The sequence below is a fragment of the Castanea sativa genome, chromosome 2 (assembly GCF_040712315.1).
Source record: "Castanea sativa cultivar Marrone di Chiusa Pesio chromosome 2, ASM4071231v1".
NCBI lineage: Eukaryota > Viridiplantae > Streptophyta > Magnoliopsida > Fagales > Fagaceae > Castanea > Castanea sativa.
This window is the reverse complement of record NC_134014.1, coordinates 32396218-32417961: the sequence shown is the minus strand read 5'-3', so window position 1 is coordinate 32417961 and position 21744 is coordinate 32396218. Positions and strand designations below refer to the sequence as shown.

General features: G+C 38.2%; 1 protein-coding gene across 2 annotated transcripts; it reads right to left on the bottom strand.

Annotated features, from left to right (window-relative positions):
- Positions 1-2739: 2739 nt before the first annotated feature.
- On the bottom strand, positions 2740-6570 carry LOC142623801 (putative WRKY transcription factor 51). Of its 2 annotated transcripts, XM_075797258.1 has the most exons (4): positions 6242-6567; positions 5976-6122; positions 5211-5287; positions 3213-3312 (listed from the first exon to the last, which is right to left on the bottom strand). In XM_075797258.1, exons 1-3 carry the CDS (start codon positions 6466-6468, stop codon positions 5251-5253), a joined length of 411 nt encoding a protein of 136 aa, XP_075653373.1. In that variant the 5' UTR covers positions 6469-6567; the 3' UTR covers positions 3213-3312; positions 5211-5250. The 2 variants fall into 2 exon arrangements, with proteins under 2 accessions (XP_075653372.1, XP_075653373.1); XM_075797257.1 differs by lacking the exon at positions 5211-5287 and having other exon boundaries at positions 2740-3312; positions 6242-6570.
- Between the last annotated feature and the right edge of the window lie 15174 nt (positions 6571-21744).

The following is a 21744-nucleotide window of genomic DNA, read 5'->3' as shown; positions in this document are numbered from 1 at the left end:
TTTTAATGTATATGTGAATTGAACCTTAAATCTCTTATTTAATTATCAAAGACTTTACAAGTTGAGCTAATTAGAACCTACTATTAAGTTTTAATTAGTTTAAGGTAAGATAGAACGGATAGCATTATTTGTAACGCTAAAAACTAAATTAAAAATATATACATAAAAACAATTGGATTTTTTAAGTTTATGCGGCAACATTAAAGAAACTACTATCAAAAATCATTATATTGTGTAGGTTTTTTTTTTTTTTTTTTGTCTGAAACTTTTAGTTAAAATATAGTTGTCCCTAGAAAAGGTGAATAATTAAAAAACAATTCATAAGAAAATAATATAATTATTTAAAAGAAAAGGTTATTATGAAAATATTAAATTCTGTAAGGACGTGGTGTAAAACCAATGTTTTACCATTTTAATCACAATATGTCACATCATCTTATTATATATTTAAGAATAAGTACAGTCATGCCCAATTAATTTTAATATATATATATATATACACAACTAAATTGGGAGTTTATTGAGATCTTATTAAGTGCAGTAAGTGTGAGGACAAAGGCCCAAGATATGTTTTTGGGTCATGGGCTTGAGTCGAGGATGTTTGCTTGTCCAAGAACAGGTTGATGGTAATAATGATATCAAACTTAGAGCCCCGAAAGCAAATGTGGCGGATGAGGTGAATGTAAATAATCCGAGGAAGACTACCTTCTCGGCTGAGTGCAGCGAAAATCAAGTGGTACGTCATGTTAACTAGAATGATATTTTAGAAGGTCTTGGGGATGAAGATATGTTTAAAAAGGGCACAGAGAGCAAGAGAGGTAAAGAAAAGATCTTAGAGAAAATTGCTACCACCGCATTGAATACTCTATACCTAAGTCTCTGGCCGCATTTATGATGAAGTGATACTTGAGCAGTGATTTTTAGTCTTACAGTTGTTACCTAGGGACTTCCAAAAGAGGGAGATGGGACAAGTATCAAGGAGAGCAATCTAAGTCTAAAGGAATGAGGAAGGGACTATAAGAGAGGCAGAGAGCCTGTAACATAAGAGGGAGGAATTTTTGTAAAAGATCTTTAAGCAAGAATAAATATAAACATTTGGTTCTCGGCTTGAATCCGATGAGAAATTTCATCTTATAAAATTGTTCATCTATATTGTTTTGTGATCTTGGGCCATTGCCATTACCGTTTAAGCTCATTAGAATCAAGATTACTAGCCCACACTCTATAAATTCATTGTATTGGGTTCTTTGGGCTGACGTCCTCCTTCTTGCTGGGCCTAGGCTCAAATTGCGTCCTTATAGTAGGATGTATTGAATTTTAAGTAAAATACTAATGTAACAATCTCTTATTGAATTTTATGTAAAACTTGAGTTTTACACCTCATCCTCAAATTCAGACTCTATTATTAAATAGACGCATGACTATTCTGTGTTCGTTTGCTCGATTCTTTTATAAAGAGAAATTAGATTCAAATTCCCTTACCCTTATTGTTGTAACAAAAAAAAAAAAAAACCATCAGCAACTCAAACCCCTATTTATTTATTTTTAATGTGAGTACAAATCTCCTCACCTTTATTTGATGTAATTCAACAATAATTGTACACCATCATACCTAATCAAACCCAAATTTTTCTCAACCCAAAAAAATAAATAGATAAATAACCCCCATAGTTTCTATTAAAAAAAAAAAAAACCCATAGTTTTGTTTATTTAGGTTTGAATCTTGTGAGTTCCAATTAGCTTAACTGGTAAAGTCTCTTATGGTTGAATTGAATAAGAGATCTAGGGTTCAATTCTTATTTACACCAAAAACTGATTGGTGTCTTGGTCTGATTATAAAAAGTTATCATTAAGAGCAAACTCTGTAGGTTGAAACTATTTTGAAAAAAAAAATTTACAGTATTGTAAGGTTGAATTTATAATAATCATAAATTTCTTGGTTTAATTTAAAACTTTTGAATCTATAAAGTTTAAAATTACCCTTAAATTTTAGAGTTTAAAGATTAATTATCTTGTAAGTTGTTAATATTTTATTAGGTATTTTTTTTATACATATTAATTAGGGGTGAGAATTTTGAATCCTAGTTTCCTAGACATCTCCATTGAAAATGTCATTAAGTATTAGTTAATTTAAAAGTCATTGGCTTTAATTAGGTAAATTTAAAGGTCATTGGTTAACTGCTGTGTTCTTTTTCACTGCGGCATATTTTGTAGTCTTTTGTTTATGTGATGACCACTGAGCGATTGGGTCCAGGGGTGCTTTAATTTGTATACCCGTTTTATATCAATAAAGTTTCTATCAAAGAAAAAAAAACAAAAAAAGTTCACTAAATCTAATATATTTTTTGAAAGAACTGATGTAGCTCATTACCTAAAAATATTTTCTCTATTATTGTTGTTTTTTATTTTTTATAACTCCAATAATTAAGCTACATTTTCCTCAACCAAAAAAAAAAACTAAACTACATAGTACATAGCGGTGGTATGTATGTATCTTAATAATCAATTGACCTAGAATTTTTTTATTTTTATTTTTATAGAGTTTCAACCTATGACGTCCGCTCTTAATAATAGCTCTTTCTTATCAGACCAAGACACCAATCAATTTTTGGTGTAAGCGCGAATTGAATCTCAGATCTTTTATACAACTATGAGAGATTTTACCAATTGAACTAACTAGAACCCATAGTTTACCCAGAACTTTCAATTGTGCTCTTTTTTTGGTCTTAAATATTATTTTATAATGGTAGTATATAATTTTTTTTTTTCTTAAGTGAAACTGCAAAGTAGTACATAACTTCAATATACATAAAGTAAACCCATAAACCTGAGCTTATGGACAAAGTCTGGCCCCATTTGTTTTTTCGGGTACCCAGGAGCCTGAAGTGTCAGGCCCAAACTAGTGCAGTCAGATTCAAGCCCATAGTGGGCCCACCTAATGCCAAGTTGCCTACACAATAGCTGTTCCAAATTCCCAGCAAGTCCCTACTACTATTCTCTTTCCACATTATAAATTATACACAAAATGTCATTTCTGTCACACTTTGACTCTGGTGCAATACAAACACCTTGTCTAGAATAGTAACCAAGAAAAAAAAGTGGTGTGTTTTTCATGGCGTAGAAGAGTGGGATGAAGCTTGTGATGTCCAACCATTAGGAATCATGTAAGGCATCTGATTATAATAGACCATACAAGGACTTTCATGGTTGTGTGTTCCTTCATATGTTGTTATCACATAGCTTGAGTCATCTCTGTCCCTTTCGACCCTCTTCTTCACGTTACATCCTCCACTTGAACATTTGTAATAATTCCTTTAATTAAAAAAAAAAAAAAAAGATATTATCAATTAGAATTTTCTATCTCAAAAGATAAACATAGTAAAATTTCAAGTAGAAGTACCAAGTGCATGAGAGCCAAATATATTCCAAAAATAAACATAGTCAAGACTAAGGTTAATAAAAGGGCATAATCATATTGCTTGTCCATAGGATTCCCTTTAATTGGGCTATTTATGCAGTAGTTTTTAGTATTCTTACGTCAATTCATTACCACCACCCACTACTTCCAAGGTAGTTTCCTAGGAGTTATAGTCTTAGTATATGATAAGTGATGAGTTTGAACATTTAAGAGTAACATAAAGTCGTTACTTAGCAATCACGATTTTAGTATAAGGTAAGTCTTGAGTTTGAACATTCGAGAATAACAATGTGTTGTTGATTTGACTTGAAAACTGTGAACTTTTATCATCTGAAACCACTGGTATTCTAAGTGGACTCATATAATCAATGTCTCTTATCTGTGGTCCAGCTGCAAAATTTGTTTTTGAAATTTGAAATTTGAAATTTGAAAAGATGGCTTGGGTAGTGTTTGTATGCCTGTCTTGCTGTCCAATTAATTAGGCTCCAAATGGCCATGTAAATAGACCACATTCTTCCACAAAGATAATTCTTTTTGGACTAACACTTCACCATCATTCTCCTTCTCTAATTCAGCCCTCCCAATTCCTCCTATATTTCACCCCATTCTTTTACAAAGCTTAAAGCACATATACTCTAGTTGCTAATCTATCCAGGAAGCTTAGCCTCCTTACTCTGGACCCCAAGAATCATACTTAACAATTATTGACCCACCATTAATTTGAGATGCACTATATCCTGAAGTACTCTTCCAACAGAAAGTTCCAACCCACTGGGCAAGTGGGTAACTACCAACCAATGCAAGGCAGCTAATAATTATAAGAAAACTCCACTTGAGTCTTATAAATGACTGTAGGAAGGAATGAAAACTCCACTTGTAAAATTTAAGTACAACTTTTAAGGTGTTATCTATGGGTTTTTTTTTTTGTTTTCCTAATTAAAATTAACTATGTGGGTGAGGTCTTGAAACTTGGAAGTTGTAATTATATACAAATAAGTGCATTGGCAAATAAGTCACTAAGCTATATGGTTGTAGTGCATTGGACAAATCACTTGATTGAAATTAATTTGAGAATTGAAGGTACAATTAATCTAAGAAATTGTACCTAAATTAGTGAAAAATTCTGACACCAATCAAGTATTACACCAAAAATTCATTGACAAGTTGATGTTACTCTCTATTTATGTAACTATTTTTACATAAGCATATTAATAATAATTTCTTTTCAGCAGTGTATGAGTATAACTAGAATCGACAAAGCTATTGCGCATCCTGCACAACTCACCATTATCCTGAAGCTACCATGCTTTGCATAAATATAGAACTAAAAAAGTTGGACGACCATGCTTTTGCATAGGACTAGAACGGTGCAAAAGGTATGCAAACTAGAGTGATGTGTATGATTACTATGTTCAACTCAAGTTCAAAGTGTAGGGTTTATGAAGACCCAAAACTTCAGGTGAAGTTGGCTGGCTACAATTAATGAAACATTCACTATCATACACCTAATTATCTTAAGCATACATTGTACCACAAAAGTTATTGCTGTCAAGTAATCCAAAATCTAAGCACATGTGCTAATTAATATGCATAAGATGCATATCTTTTTGATGGCTAAGGAAGTGTATCTAAAGCTGTTATGTAAGAGAATTGTCCACTTGCTTGAAGGTGTTGATTGTGGTCTCAGACTCTTCCTTAATCAATTGTCTTTCGACACATGACAATTATTTTTTAAAAGGCAAATGGAGAGGAAAAATATTCTTTTCCTTTACTCCCTACTCATGTTCCTTACCTTCAGTATTGGAAGCATCTGTTTAGTGATATAATGATAATTATACAAGCCTCTTTGCCTCTTCTGTATGATGTTCCCTTCAATAGAGGCAGAAGAAATTACTCAGCTAAAAGTGTATGTCAGACAGTGGATGTGGGTGTCTTAAGTCCATATATATAGTGGCAACATCCAAAAGTATAGTACTAATATTATATCTAACAAGTTGTTATAAGAAACAATATCTTATATGTTATAGCCTAATCCAAGAATAATTCTTTTCAATTTTCAGATCTATTCTTAACTTACTGATAAATAAACAAACAAAATTCTTATGAGATAAGCAATGTCAGGTTGAACGGCTCCCATTGATCAACAAAAAGAAGACTCAAAGATGGCTTTTCAATCTCAAAGTGGATTAGCTACCCAGTGCTCATTATGCGTGTGAGAGAGACATAGGAGTGATGAGCCGCCTAATTAGCCAAAAATGCATATATCGAAGCTGGGGTCCATTGAAAGCATTTAAACCACGAGATCCACTGGTTATAACCCCATGCAATTAGCATAGATGACATCTACACAGATCCAATACATCACTGTTGGGAAGCTCTTTATATATCAAACCAATCCACCATTTTTGTTGAGAGAAAAAATACAGTTTATTATGCACATTAACCCATCTTTATCCAATTCTTTCACCATCTTAAGCAAAAAAAAAAGAGTACAACTATATACATAAGAAATAATAATAATGAATCATAAAGTTTGAAAATTCAAGAGTATATTTACCTTGGATTTGGGCTGTTTTTCACTGACTTCTTCCCATACTTCCTCCATTTAAATCCGTCATCCATTACCTCTAGCTCAGATTTTGTTCTAAATGCAACCCTATGACCCGCTTCCATCTTGTTTTTCTTAACCCCATCTTTGCATCTTCTACAAAAATTTAAAAACAAACAAAAAAATAAAAGGTTATTATTCTCATTTAACAAATACCCTAATATAAGCATGATAATAATTTTTTGAAAAAAAAGAAGAAGATTTGTATCACTTGCATGTTGTTGTTTCTTAATGTTGCACCAGTGGATCCACTAGAGCCCCCCATAACCTGTTCTGATGAGGCCATGCTTTGTGATGCTGAATCTTGGTCCACCCCATGATGATGATGATGATCCTCAAGCATCAAATACTCTGATAACTCAAAATCCAAAGACCAAGGTTCACTATTTCCAGTGAGGTTTGTGTTACTAAGGTTAGAATTAGGGTATTCAGGGTAGTCCATTGAGATAGCTAAGCAAGCAAGAAGCTGGAGATGGAAAGTGGTAGAGCTAGTGAAAGATGGGATATGCTTGTTAGGTGAGTTTCCAAAATAAATAATATATAAGAATAGAGAATATAGTTTATAGTACATATTATATATATATAGTGTTAAGAAAATTATGATATGTATCTTTTGCTTTTGTAGCTCTTTCTTTCATACACACTTTCGCGGAGAATTCACCGAAGGTTCTTTGCCATGGGAGCCACGTGTCACATCAGGAAGAGGGAGAGTGATGTCATGGTGATGACGTATAATCAATTTTATCATATGTACTGTAGGGTATTTGGGACCACATTGTAAATAATACTAGTTTTTTTTTTTTTGCTTTGGTAGGCGGCGGAATGTTGGTGAGCTAAGTGGTGTATTGCCACTAAAATTGTAGATAAGAAAAGCCATGATGATCAATACCACTACATCTCTTAGCCATTGGATTCTCAATTTTTCTTTTTACTTGTTTCTTATTAGACATTTGAATTTTCAACTCTTATAACTGTTATGGTCATGTTCTTTGTTTAGGTAAGTTTTCATGACAATCTTTAATAATAGTAAAAAAAATTATTATGATGTGATCTGGTTATGTGTTCATGACAATTCATTTTCTTATTAAAAAGGAAAAAAGGTACGGTATGTTGGTTGTTCACGAAGCATTTGACGAGTTCTCTTTGTGTGTATAAATGAGTGAAAAATTATAAGCCAAAATTATACCAAAAAGAAAGAAATTTGAATTGAAATCTTTTTTCTGGTTTTTTAGGATAATCCTAGCTATAAACATTGGTTGGATTTGGAATTGTAAGTATTTGTGCAGTAAATATATCTTCACCTACTAAATAATTAACTGGATTAAATAATTTAACAATTAAGAGAATATATGTTTATTATACACAATTAACATAAAGATTGATTTATGCTATGCTTATGGTTTTGAGCCTCTATAAAAATGTATGACTCTTCCCTCACACTTCCTTTAATATGAGGGGTTATTGTTTTTTTTTTTTTTTTGAGAAAGAATATGAGGGGTTATTGTGGATGCATGATTTTTGTTTAAATTAGATATGAAAAGATAGGAATATTATGATTTTCTCTATTTCACTTGAAACGAACATAGTCCATGTTCGAATTTTATTTTTTGGATTTATCATTAGCATGATATAAGATACATTTTTTTTTTAATGTTTGTAATATTTAATCTAAGAAATGAGATAAATCCATTTATAATAAAGATGATCTTTTTCTAAGAAGATGCGGGTTTGTTACAATCTCATTTTATATTAAGTGGATAATATTTCCCTATTATGATATTGGTCATTCGTAGCACAATATTGGCATGCAATTTTCTATTAAATTTAATCCATGTGTTCTAGGAGGTCAGAGGACTTGCACAAACTTCAGCCTCATGAAAGTTGTTCAATTTGTCAATTTTATATTCGTTATTGGTGACATGTTGGTCATTACATTACTTTCAGAATCATAGTCAGATTTTTTATTTGACCACTTAATCTAAACCATATATAGTTTGAATGATTCCCCTTTAAGATTGAAGAGCAATTAGGTGAAGAACCAATAAATGTTTGTTACCATCTCTTTCTCAGAAGTACCATATTGATACATAATGGCAATAAATAGTGTGAGTGAGATGTACGCTAACCCAACGGGCCATGGCTTGCAGTAGAACCTCTAATTTCTGAAGTCAAATTATCATGCACAATGGAAGGTTTCTGAAAACAGTTTATATACACATGTTATTATTTACGACATTATATGTGACTTAAAGATTTTCAAAGATCTCTTTCAGACTTGGATATTAGCCCTAAGCTCAAATTGCTTGAATGAAGAACGCATAATAGGTTAGAGTTCATGGGAGAAAATAGGCATTTGTTCCTAATTTACAAACTATGCAACAAAATGCCCTTATTTTAAAACTATTTAGCAAAATGTCACTGTTTTTAAAACTCGATTTTAACAAAATCAAGTTTATACATATTTTGCCACTTCAATTTTTTTTGAAAATTTAAGTGGAACTCGACATTGCTATTGTTAAGTCTCACTTAAAAATATACATAGAACTCGATTTTGAGAATATCGAGTTTTGCACATAATTTGATTTTGTTAAAATCAAGTTTAAAAAATAAGAGTATTCTGCTAAATAGTTTTAAAACAGATGCATTTTGCTACATAGTTTATAAATTAAGGGCAAATGTCAATTTTCCCAAGAGTTCATGTAAGGGGAGAAGGAAAAATGGTTAAGGAAAGAGGAAGCTTAGGGTATGTTTGGCCACTGTTTTTTTCCCTCTTATTTTCTATTTCCAAATACAATTTTCTATTTTTGAGACTTAAAAACTTGTTTGACAACCCAAAATGGACAAAAAACAAAAACTGTTCTCAAAACTCAATTTGTGAAAAAAACTGAAAACAAACAAAAAACTGTTTTCATTTTTTAATTTTCAAAATTCAATGAAAACACGTATTTAATTTGATAAATCTATCTCATTTAATGAGTTTGCATTAGAATTCAAATCCTAATAACAACATGTTTTATATTTTATATTTTTTTCTTCAAATTTTTTTTTTTTAATTTCAACTAACTAAGCATGTTTTTTATTTCAAAAATACAAGAAAATTGGTTTTTCTTTATATTCTCAAAACAAGTTTTTGAAAATAGAAAACAAAAATTGTTACAAAAAACATAACCTTAATTTTACTCCAACAAATCTCTTACTAATATATTTCAAATTTTTACTATCTACTGAATCCCAATCTCTTATACTTTTGGTTCATGAAATTTGGAGTAACTTCAATTTTGGCCTTTCAAATTTAACAAGTTTGAATTTTGGCGCTTAAAATTTCAAATGGAAACAATTTTGCCTCATTATCTATTGAGCTGGTTTGACTTTGGTCCCAAAAATTTGAGATTGGTCTCTTCTTTTGATACAAGATAGAAATTCTATTCTAACCTAATCTAAGTGTACATGTATGTGAAGCTCCCTCTTAGAAATTTGAATTCCAACAACTACCCCCACTCTACAAGAATTTTGTACTTATGAAATTATCATAACATCAAAGGTGCACAATGATTTGTTTTTGGTCTCTTAAATATTATGCTGTTTTGTTTTTAGTCTCTTAAATATGGTGTTGGTTTGATTTGATCCCTTAAATATATTCTTGGTTCGATGTGTTACCTTGATAATGTTGTGTGCCTCAAGATCCCATTAGTCACTTAAATAGTAAAATAGATTAGGGGACTAAACTATTCGTTTTATAAAAAAATATGGATGGACCAAATGTAGACTTTTTAAATTTGAGAATATCAGATCAAGTAGAACTTATACTAACCATAAAGTTTGAAATTTTCAAAAAGTTTCTCAGTTTATCAGAAAAGTTGAAAATTTTGAATATAATACATAAAGTTTCTCAGTGACATGTTTGTTGCGGAATTTTTAACTTGATTCATACTACATAAACAGTCTTTTGCTATCAATGAAGCCATCCCTAGCAAGCATCCCACAGCAAAAGAGGCCACCACAAAAGAGGTGCAGAGCTTAATTCGGCTTAATTAGGTATCCAAGGATTGAATGGAAAGCTCTATTCTCCCTCTAATTACTGAGAAGTTAAAACTTAAAGGTTAGAAGAAGAAAATAGAATTTAAATTTCAAAATCATTTTGTAATCATTTGGGACCGAAAAGCATAAATCTCTATTTGATTTGGCTTAGTCAAAGTAACACCTTTAATATATTAAACATCTAAATCATAAGATTACTTTACCATCTTTTTCATTCCTCAGATTCTAACAACCCAATAAAGCATTAAAAGATTACAAAGGAGAAGAAGAAGAAGATAACCATGACCGTTTCTATATATAGCTTTGAAGATAACATCTCAAATGATGCTATACAACCTACAATCAGCTCAATAAAATAATGGGAAAAGAACAAAAAGAAAGTATTAATCTCTTTTACTAGAGCTATAATAACAGTATATTTGCCAAGTTAAACATTTTTAACTTCAATCTTTTTCTTTCCTATACTTTTTTTTTTTTGTTTTTTGTCAGACTTGAAAATGACTCATATATAAAATACTGAGGGACAACAGGGCCCATGATATAGTAAGTGATAATAGCATAATATTCAGGGGGCACAAAAAAGTGGCAATAAGACAATAATGATAAAACCACATAGCTACACACTTTCCAGCTCTCTCTCATTGTTTCTTTCTTTTCCTTGTTTTTTGTCACACATTTTGTCTAGGCTTCACCAATGGTTATGGCCCATTCAGTGCACGAGTGAAAAGCTATAATTGACAGGATGTGTTGAAAAGGTAAGTTCATAGTTCATATCCCGGTACAGTCATTAAAATTAATTCAGTATTATAACATGAATCTATAAAATTTATACTGTTAAAGGCAATTTGCAAAGCCAGCAAGATTCTTTTGAGTATGTCATTAGGCTAGCTAGCAATAAAGACAATATTGCTTAGAACAATTTCATTCCCTAAAGCAATTCATGATAATTGGTGAGTGTGAAGCACGTGATCCAAAACTAGTGCAGTATCTTAACAAATATTTGGTCTAGCTAATAATCAATTCCCTCTTGGCAAATGACATATCTAATGCCCCCCCCTAGGGTGGCCACTGGCCAGGATTGGAGTCCTCAGTCCTAGAAGAGGCATGTACATGTTGGAGTGCACCAAATCCTTTGGATTGGGTTATGGGTTACATATCTGACAAAGGATATAAAGCACTTATTACAAAGAAAAAGTAATAAAAAGAAAGCTGTTCCAATTTCTTTAGCTAACTCTAGTAAAAAGTTAGAGTCGGCAACAGTTTTAGTAACATAATATATATATATATATATATATATATATATATATATATATATATATAAACACACATAAATTTTGCTTGTATTACCAATCACATAAAGTTAATTTATATGTGTATTACTAGTTATTAAAAATGATACTTGTGAGGTTCCGAGGACCCAAGAACCCGAAGACCCGAAGAAGGGAAGGTCGACATGCAGTAGGTAAGATGGAGCAAAGGAGTAAGGGAAGTTACCTGAAAATACCCGAAGATGATGTGGCATGGGCATTGCTGACATAAGGGTTACAAATATCCGAAGGTGGTAGGCTAATTTAGAGGGATGCATTAAATGCCCGGCAACAACCATTCTGGCCGCATTAATTGGAAGATACCAGTTCAATCCGTTGCATTAATGTGGATATGACCTGAACAGTGTTGAACGCAAAGTTAGAACTCTGCTCCATTACCGACGGACAGGTGTCAGAGGGAAAAACATAGTAGATTGTGAGGTGTAGGGCCATGATGAAAGGAGCAAATAGTATAAATAAGAGTCGGGACACTGTAGATAGGGGATTTTTGTTGTTGAACCCTCTCTACCAAATGTATTGTATGAGGACCTTAAGTGAATAAAGAAGCAGCAACGTTTTTACGCTAGTTTTATGAGTTTTTGGTCCTTACAATTGGCGCCGTCTGTGGGAACAACAACAACGTAACACATTCCATTTAGACGTGTATGGCGGAGGTGTATCTAGAAGGGGAGGAATCAGTAAGTTCAAGAAGCAGGGACGTAGCTGTGAGTCTCCAGCGTGACAAGGGGAAGGGACATACTTCGGGGGTGGTGAAAGCATATGATGGCGGTCAGGGGGCTGAGCAACGATCGTTAACTGAAGGGCATATGTCTCGCGACGATGTATTGCGACAGATGCAATCTGAGATAGCGTACTTACACAAGTGCGTGACTAGTAAGAAGCGAAGACGTAAGGGTAATGCTAGCTCTTCTAGTGATAGTTCGGAAGCAAACCCAGGAGGAATTCATCCCCCAATGTTTGAGCCTACTCGAAGTGTGACCCATGCCAGTGTGTCTTCGGGCGTTAGGGCAAAACAGCAGAAGGAGAGGAGGATGCCCGATACTGATGGGCTATATCGCGATGACGGGAGTGATGCAATGGGTAAAGCCCTGAGACAAATTGCCAAATCCCCTTTTGTGGCAAGGATAAACAGGGCAAAGCTACCTCGTAGGTTTTCTCAACCCATCTTTACTATGTATAACGGGAGGACTGACCCTGTAGAGCACGTTAGTCATTTTAGTCAGAAGATGGCCGTTTATTCGAATAATGAGGCATTGATGTGTAGAGTTTTTCCCTCCAGTTTGGGGCTCGTGGCTATGAGGTGGTTTGATGCTTTGGCAGAAGGTTCCCTGAGGTCTTTTGAGGAATTGACTAGGGCATTTGGAGCAAGGTTTATAACTTGTACTAGGATTCCAAAACCTTTGGATGCTCTACTGTCTATGTCTATGAGGGAAGGTGAAACACTCAAAACCTATTCTGACCGATACTGGGAAACGTATAATGAGATTGATGGGGATGTGGAAAGTGTAGCAGTGAGAACTTTCAAGGTGGGTCTTCCCACGGAGCATGGGTTAAGGAAGTCTTTGACAATGAAGGCCGCGATAGACATGCGTCAGCTTATGGACCGGATAGATAAATATAAACGGGTAGAAGAGGATCAGATGCAAAGCAAAGGCAAGATGAAAGGGTATCTGGAGAGAAAGGATCTTCGGGTAGGGGGGTTTCAAGGTATTCGGCCCAGACGAGACTTTACAAGCCATCCGAGGACCGCCGAGTCTCCTCTAGTTAACTCATTATTTAAGGAACCCGTGCATCACATACTGGAGAAAATTTGGCATGAGCCATATTTTAGGCCACCAAACAAAATGAGTGGAGATGCATCCACGAGAAACCAAAACCTTCACTGCCATTACCATCAGGATAAGGGACACACCACGGAGAAGTGCGAGGACCTTTGCGCGACCATTTGAATCAATTGATTAGGGCCGGGAAGATCAATCACTTACTGGCAAAGCCGAATGGGAATCAGGAACAACTCGATACTCGGAAATATTGGGGTCAGGCCCCTCAACCATCTCTAGGCACTATTAACGTCATCTTGACACAGCCGAGAGGAGACTATGGGAAACCTTCTCGGGTCATGACCGTTCAAAACAAGTGTGGGAATGAGGACATGGAAGAAAACCATCAAACAAACAAAAGAATGAGATCCTCGGCGACGCCTATTTTGGGCTTTTCTGATAAGGATAAAGAGGGAACGTTTCAACCCCACGATGATGCCTTGGTCGTCACCGTTCGTATCGGGGGATATGATGTGAAACGAGTCTTGGTGGATGATGGAAGTGGTGCCGAGATTATGTATCCAGACCTATTCAATGGATTAAAGTTGAAAGAGGAGGACTTGGAAAAATACGACCATCCGTTGGTCGGTTTTGATGGAAACCAGGTGATCCCGCGAGGAATGATTAGGCTGCCCGTGCAGGTGGAGGGTTCCGAAGTACAGGTAAACTTCATAGTTGTTATGGCATATTCTCCGTACACGGCCATTTTGGCTAGACCATGGCTGCATGTAATGGAGGCAGTTTCATCTACTTTACATGTGATGGTGAAGTACCCTATACGAGGAAGCGTGGGAGTATTACATGGTAGTCAAATGGTAGCCAAGCAGTGTCTAACGTCTGCCACTATTCATACAGGCCGAGGTTCGTTGGAAGGTGAAGTTCCTGGGACATCATAGCAATTAAAGGAGGTTGCTCGGGAAGTCGGCCTAGGTGAGGGTGAAGGCTCTGCCGAGCAGCTAACCAAGGTAATTATTGGGGAAGATGAAGAGAAATATTTTCAAGTCGGGTCCAATCTGCCGGTATAGGAAAGAGAAGAGTTGATTCAATTCTTGCGGGACAATATGGATGTTTTTGCATGGACGACTTATGACGTACCAGGAATTGATCCAGAAGTTATCTGCCACCATTTGAATATTAACCCCCATGCGACGCCTAGGCAGCAGCCTCGTCGGCGAGCATCTCAAGAACACGCCGAGGCAGTTAAAGAGGAGGTTGGTAAGCTAAAGCAAGCTGGTGCGATCAAGGAGATCTTCTATCCTGAGTGGCTGGCCAATACTGTCGTGGTAAAAAAGAAGAATGGGAAATGGAGAGTCTGTGTTGACTTTACAGATCTGAATAAGGCATGTCCCAAAGATCCTTTCCCTATACCCTGAATTGATCAATTGGTGGATGCAACTGTGGGGCACCCCCGAATGAGCTTCTTGGATGCATTCCAAGGGTATCATCAAATCCCTTTGTCATTGAATGATCAGGAGAGGACGGCTTTTCGTGCCCCTAATGGTAACTACCATTCACGAGTGATGCCCTTTGGTCTAAAGAATGCAGGGTCTACTTATCAACGAATGGTGACCAGAATGTTTGATGCGCAGTTGGGGCGTAATATGGAAGCTTATATCGATGACATGGTCATTAAGAGTAAGAGGACAGAAGACCATTTGATAGATTTGCAGGAAACCTTCTCGGTGTTAAGAAAGTATAAGTTACGCTTGAATGCATCGAAGTGTTCCTTCGGCGTGGGATCGGGAAAGTTTTTAGGGTACATGATTACTCATCGGGGAATTGAAGTTAATCCTGATCAAATTAAAGCTGTCTTAGACTTGCATCCCCCTCAGAATCCGAAAGAAGTGCAGAAGTTAGCTGGTATGATTGCAGCCTTGAACAGGTTTATATCTCGGTCCGCAGATAGGTGCCGCCCATTTTATCACCTTTTGCACAAGTGGAAAGATTTCCGGTGGACTAATGAATGCAACTTGGCCTTTGAGGACTTAAAACAATACCTATCTAGACCACCGATATTATCAACGCCCGAGAAGGAAGAAGTGTTATCTGCTTACCTAGCTGTCACAAATCACTCCGTAAGTCTCGTCTTAATACGGAATGATGATGGGGTTCAGAAACCAATATATTATGTCAGCAAGTCCTTACAGGAAGTAGAACAGCGATACCTACTTTTGGAAAAAGCACTTCTAGCTGTGGTGCATGCGACAAGAAAATTGCCCCATTACTTCCAAGCTCACACCGTTGTAATACTCACACAATTGCCTTTGCAAGCTATCATGAGGAAGTCGGATTACACGGGTCGTGTAGCAAAGTGGGGAACCAAACTGGGAGCTTATGACATCAAGTATATGCCTCGGACAGCTATCAAAGGGCAAATCCTTGCCGACTTCGTGGCCGAGTTCACGGAAGGTCAGATTAACCACGAAGGTGCCATGATGACAGTAATGCCCATTGGGCTGGAAAATGTCACTCCATGGGAAGTCTACACGGATGGGGCGTCAAATCGAAAGGGAGCCGGGGTTGGAGTTGTGTTAATATCTCCCGAGAAACTAGTTATTGAAAAGTCGTTGAGGTTGGGATTCCCAGCCACTAATAATGAGGCCGAGTACGAGGCTCTCCTGGTGGGCTCCCAAATGGTTAAACACTTGGGAGGAAAAGTAGTAAGGTTGTATTGTGATTCCCGATTAGTAGTAGGGCAAGTTAATGGGGAATTTGAAGCAAAAGATGAGCGAATGAAAAGCTATCTCAAGCGAGTTCAAGGGGTGTTGGGTTTGTTTGAAAGTTTCAAGGTACAACAAGTCCCAAGGGGACATAACTCTCATGCTGACTCATTAGCAATGTTGGCCACTTCACTGGGTTCGGAGTTACCACGTATGGTCATGGTGGAGGATTTACTGACTTCTAGCTTGACCAACGTTTCGGCAGTACGGGTTCACAGCGTTCATGTTGGTCCAAGTTGGATGGACTCAATTGTAACTTTCTTGCAGCACGGAATACTACCTGAAGATAGAACAGTTGCTGAGAAGGTACGAAGAAGCGCTCCCCGTTATTGGCTATCAGAGGAGAAAAAACTCTATAGACGTTCCTACACAGGGCCGTACCTGCTCTGCGTACATCCTGAAGCCGTGGAACCTCTGCTGGAGGAGTTGCATGAAGGTGTGTGTGGGAGTCATACTGGAGGAAGATCACTAGCTCATAGAGCCATGACCCAAGGGTATTGGTGGCCAAGCATGCAGAGAACCTCTCAAGATTATGCCAAGAAATGTGATCAATGTCAAAGGTTTGCGCCTAGCATACATCAACCAGGAGGTAACTTAAACCCGTTATCCAGCCCATGGCCCTTTGCTAAGTGGGGTTTAGATATCGTCGGACCTTTTCCTCGGGCACCAGGTAACAGGAGATGGCTCATTGTCGGCACAGATTATTTTACGAAGTGGGTGGAGGCCGAGCCATTAGCCAATATTAGGGATGTGGATGCGAGGAAATTCATCTGAAAAAATATCATAACTCGCTTCGGAGTCCCTCATACTTTGATTTCTGATAATGGGCTCCAATTTGATAGCAAGGCTTTCCGACGGTACTGCGTAGAAATGGGAATAAGAAATGGATATTCAACACCGTCCTATCCTCAAGGAAATGGTCAGGCCGAAGCAACAAATAAAGTCATCTTGGCAGGTTTGAAGAAACGTTTGGACGATGCCAAAGGAGGCTGGGTAGAAGAATTGCCTCATGTGCTATGGGCTTATCGCACTACACCCCGAAGATCAACAGGCGAGACTCCCTTTTCAATGACGTATGGAATGGAAGCTGTAATACCATTAGAGTCGGGCTTTCCCACTCTGAAGTCCGACCAGTATAACGAAGTGAGCAATCATGAGAAGATATATGATTGTTTGAATACTATTGAGGAAAGGAGAGAAGTGGCCAGTGTGAAAATGGGTAGTTATCAGCAAAAGCTCAAGCGGGCGTACGACAAGGGAGTTAGATCCAGACCCAGACCCTTGGTACCAGGTGATTTGGTGCTAAGAAAAGTAGTGGGGGTAGCAAGAAATCCGGCTTGGGGAAAGTTGGGTCCTAATTGGGAGGGGCCATATAGAATTACCTCAGTAGCAGGTATAGGGGCTTACCGTTTGAAAGATCTGGATGGAAGGGTGGTTCCTCGCCCTTGGAATGTAAATAACTTACGACGTTATTATTATTAAGAAAAGAGTTTCCTTTTGTGCTAAAGATGTGTGTGCATGGTTCCCATTTGTATCAGTTCTGCATTAACAAAAATACAAGTGTTAAACTGACCTTAGTGCTTGTTCGGCTCCTCGGGCCACAAGTCTAAGAGAAATTAATCACTTGCAAAAAGCATAAGTGTTAAACTGACCTTAGTGCTTGTTCGGCTCCTCGGGCCACAAGTCTAAGAGAAATTAATCATTTGCAAAAAGCATAAGTGTTAAACTGACCTTAGTGCTTGTTCGGCTCCTCGGGCCACAAGTCTAAGAGAAATTAATCACTTGCAAAAAGCATAAGTGTTAAACTGACCTTAGTGCTTGTTCGGCTCCTCGGGCCACAAGTCTAAGAGAAATTAATCACTTGCAAAAAACATAAGTGTTAAACTGACCTTAGTGCTTGTTCGGCTCCTCGGGCCACAAGTCTAAGAGAAATTAATCACTTGCAAAAAACCTAAGTGTTAAACTGACCTTAGTGCTTGTTCGGCTCCTCGGGCCACAAGTCTAAGAGAAATTAATCACTTGCAAAAACACAAGTGTTAAGCTGTCCTTAGCTCTTGTTCGGCTTCTCGGACCACCAGTCTAAAAAATTAAGCGCTTGCGAAAACATAAGTGCTAAACTGACTCTCGTTCTTTTTTGGTTCCTCGGACCATAACACAGGAATTATAAATCCAACAAGATCACGGCTAAAGAATCTTAAACATCTAAAGCAGTAGCATAAATAAATCATTAAGTCTCGTTGCTCGTTATCATATGGGATTTCATGCCTTCTCGCTCAAACGTCAAAAGGTTGAGTAATGAAGTTATGGAACTTAGGTTAAGCTTTTCGCGTTTCTTAAAATCACAAGTATAACGAACAAATTAAAGTAATATTATGATTTTTTTTAGTAAGCTTCTGAATGCGTATAAAGTGACAGGTGGATGGTAGCGCATTGAAATAAGACTTGTGTATGAAACAAAAGAGAAGGACTAAATATTAATTTCTTAACAAATACCCGTTACAAAATTGGGGCAATCATGTAGCCCCTTACATCCGTTAAAAAAAAAAAAGTAAGGAAACAACAAAAAGAAGATGATAGAATGACTAGGCAACAGGCTGCTTGTCCTTCCTTTTCTCTGGTTCTTTATCTTTTTTCTTCTTTTTTGGCTCTTCAGCCACATCACCCTCAACTACCCCTTCCACGGACTGAGCTGGGGGAGAAGGGCCTTTTGAGGCTGCTGCATCAGAAGGATCAGGAACAGGAACAGGCTCAGCTGGTTCACTTGGTGGCATGGGGGGATCAGGGGCAAGCCGTAATGCTGTAGGATAGTAAATACTATCTGGAGCTCGAAGTTCAGCATCGGCAGCTACCCCAGCAGCGTCCAAGGCATGACCCCATACCTCCAAGCAAAACGCCCTAGCAACACCTTTGAGTTGGGCGGCCAAACTATCCGAAGCCTTTTTCATTCCTGCATCGTATGCTGCTTGTTCCGCTACGGCCTGTTCCTGCTCCTTGGCGGCCAGTTTCTCTTGCGTCTGCTTAAGCTCAACGACAGTAAGAGCGAGTCTACTTTGAGCTTGTTTTTGAGCCTCAAGAGCAAGGTTTGCTTGTGACTCGTAGCTTTTCAGGGCCGACTCAGCATTCTTGTGAGCCTTTTCTACCTCGGACAGGTGAGTGAGGGTCTCTTTCAAGTTCAACTCAGCTTCTTTTTGTGCCCTCACTGCCGCCTCGGCATTCTGATCAGCTTTTCGGGCAAGATCCAGTGAGTGATCTACCCATTCCTCAGCCATAAATGAAGCTTGGACCGCCTATGATGTATTCGAGTAAAAAAAAAAAAGAGTTAGTCATAATAAAGAGTTAAACTCATGTATAAACTGTGCAAAGGCTTAAAAAAATACCTTGGCTAAGTCCTGCTTCAAAGACAAGAAAACCTCCCTCTTACGGAAGGATCGTAATTCTGCCATATCCTCTGGAAGGCATAGAGCATTCTCTAGACACTCGGCCACCAGGCTCGAGCTTCCCTTCTTGGGGTCCCTCAGGTTCGCGTCATCCATAACAGGGCTGCCCGAACTGAGAGTGAAGTTGGGTCGCCAGGCTGACGCCTTCTTTGTAGGCTCACTACTGGGGTCCTTAGACGAACCAGTAGGAGCAACTTTCTTGGAAAGGGCTTTCACAGCCCTGGTATCTTTAACGGAAGGGTCGAGATTCTCCCCTTCTTCGATTTCTATCACATGCTTGCTACTTTAGCCCCTTTTCCGTTTCTTATCTGTCGCCTCCGAGGAAAGTGCACGGGTAGTGGCTGGAGTGATCGGACGAGGTGGGACCGGAACCGCCGGTGAAGAGTCGCCTGCGTGCGCCTGCAGCAAGGCCAACAAGTCGGGCTCCTTCTCTTGAAAACCCATTTCGCTGGTTGACGGATTGGAGCTGGAAGGAGCGTCTGGACGGTAGAACACCTCAAAATCCTTCTCGGTCACCTCGGGAGGATTTGGCTCGGGCGTATCAACTCTTTCCTCGGCTACAAGGTTAGTAGCCTGGTCCAAGGGGGGATAAAGTAACTGGGCCGCAAGAGGGGCTGGAAGCTGTGCGTCTTGAGTTCCTGCAGGAGGAGGTGCGAGCAGTAGGAATCCAGGGGCCGCAACGTCAATCCGAGCTAAGCGTAGATCTCTTGCTCTGATTACGTTCTTCGAGCTTTGGAAACGTTTAGTGGATGGTGTGTACCCGAGGATAATGTGGGCTGCTCGGAGTTGTCCGTCCCGGTGGACAAATATCTCTGACCGAAGAATCCGGTTTAGATCAGCTCGATTTACAGCAGATAAATTCGGAGCAGTATGGAAATCGTCTGCAATAAGGAATGAAAGGGTTAGAATGAATAAGTTAAGCAAAGCAGAACATATGAAAATTTTGGCCATTCCTAAGTGCCAGGTCAGTCTTCGGAAGTACTACCTGGCGTCCCTTCTCGGGTTGGGCAGTGTAAGCCATCATGCCAGTTGCCCAAGACGACAAGGTAATCTTCGTCCATCCCTTTACTCGAATCGGGTAAGCAGGAGATCAACCTAACGGAAGGAAATCTACATTTCATGTAGTATTTAGTCCTATCCCCTTTTTGGCAGTTGTACACCCAGTTTACATCTTGCCATGTCAAATTGGTCCCCATCTTTCGGTTAAGCGCGTCTACGCATCCTAAGATTCTAAGGACGTTTGGGGAACATTGTGAGGGGGTAAGCCTGTAGTTTATTAAAAAATCTCTGGTTACCCTACCCATAGGAATTTCCATGCCCCCCTCGATGAACGCAATCATGGGAATTAAAACGAACTCAGGGGGGCGAGGTGCGAGTGGAATTTCTTCTTCCTCACAATACGTGATGTTTACGTCATCAGGGATCCTATACCGGTTTTTAAAGGCAGCCTTTGCCTCATCCGTGTTTACTAGCTTAGCATACCTACCCATTAATCCCTGCGGTAAGAGAAGAGAAGCAAGCAAATAGAGAGAAATGAAAGGAAAAGGAACACACCTCTGAAGATCGCTAAAAGATGGTCCTCGGGAGCTCACTCTTCTTTCAATCCTTCAAAATGCCAAAATGAGCCACATCCAGCCAAAGGGTGTGCTTTTATAGGGGAGGGGTAAAAGAAATAAGAGCGGTAACTTTCCCGCTCATAATTGAAAGCGGGATCTGAACCGTACATTACCCATCCAGCCGTAGAACGTGCGCGGGAAAAAGAAACGCCAGGTTCCATAAATGCTCCATCGTGGGATACGAGGCGCCAGACGCGGGTCATGGGGTAGCGAAAAGACGGCTATACGTGTGAAAACAAAGGGAAGGTAAGAAGCGTGTGTAAGGTGTTAAAACTTGGTTATTAACTAATCATTAATAACTCAAGTGTTAAAGGGGCTATTGTGAGGTTCCGAGGACCCAAGAACCCGAAGACCCGAAGAAGGGAAGGTCGACATGCAGTAGGTAAGATGGAGCAAAGGAGTAAGGGAAGTTACCTGAAAATACCCGAAGATGATGTGGCATGGGCATTGCTGACATAAGGGTTACAAATATCCGAAGGTGGTAGGCTAATTTAGAGGGATGCATTAAATGCCCGGCAACAACCATTCTGGCCGCATTAATTGAAAGATACCAGTTCAATCCGTTGCATTAATGTGGATATGACCTGAACAGTGTTGAACGTAAAGTTAGAACTCTGCTCCATTACCGACAGACAGGTGTCAGAGGGAAAAACATAGTAGATTGTGAGGTGTAGGGCCATGATGAAAGGAGCAAATAGTATAAATAAGAGTCGGGACACTATAGAGAGGGGATTTTTGTTGTTGAACCCTCTCTACCAA

What these genes read in the sequence shown, in the direction of transcription:
- LOC142623801 (XM_075797257.1), bottom strand. Translation starts at nt 6,468, where the DNA reads ATGGACTACCCTGAATACCCTAATTCTAACCTTAGTAACACAAACCTC. An exon ending in ACATTAAGAAACAACAACAT is followed by an intron (nt 6,123 to 6,241) that starts GCAAGTGATACA and finishes AAATTTTTGTAG; the next exon opens with AAGATGCAAAGATGGGGTTA. An exon ending in AAAAACAGCCCAAATCCAAG is followed by an intron (nt 3,313 to 5,975) that starts GTAAATATACTC and finishes TTTTAATTAAAG; the next exon opens with GAATTATTACAAATGTTCAA.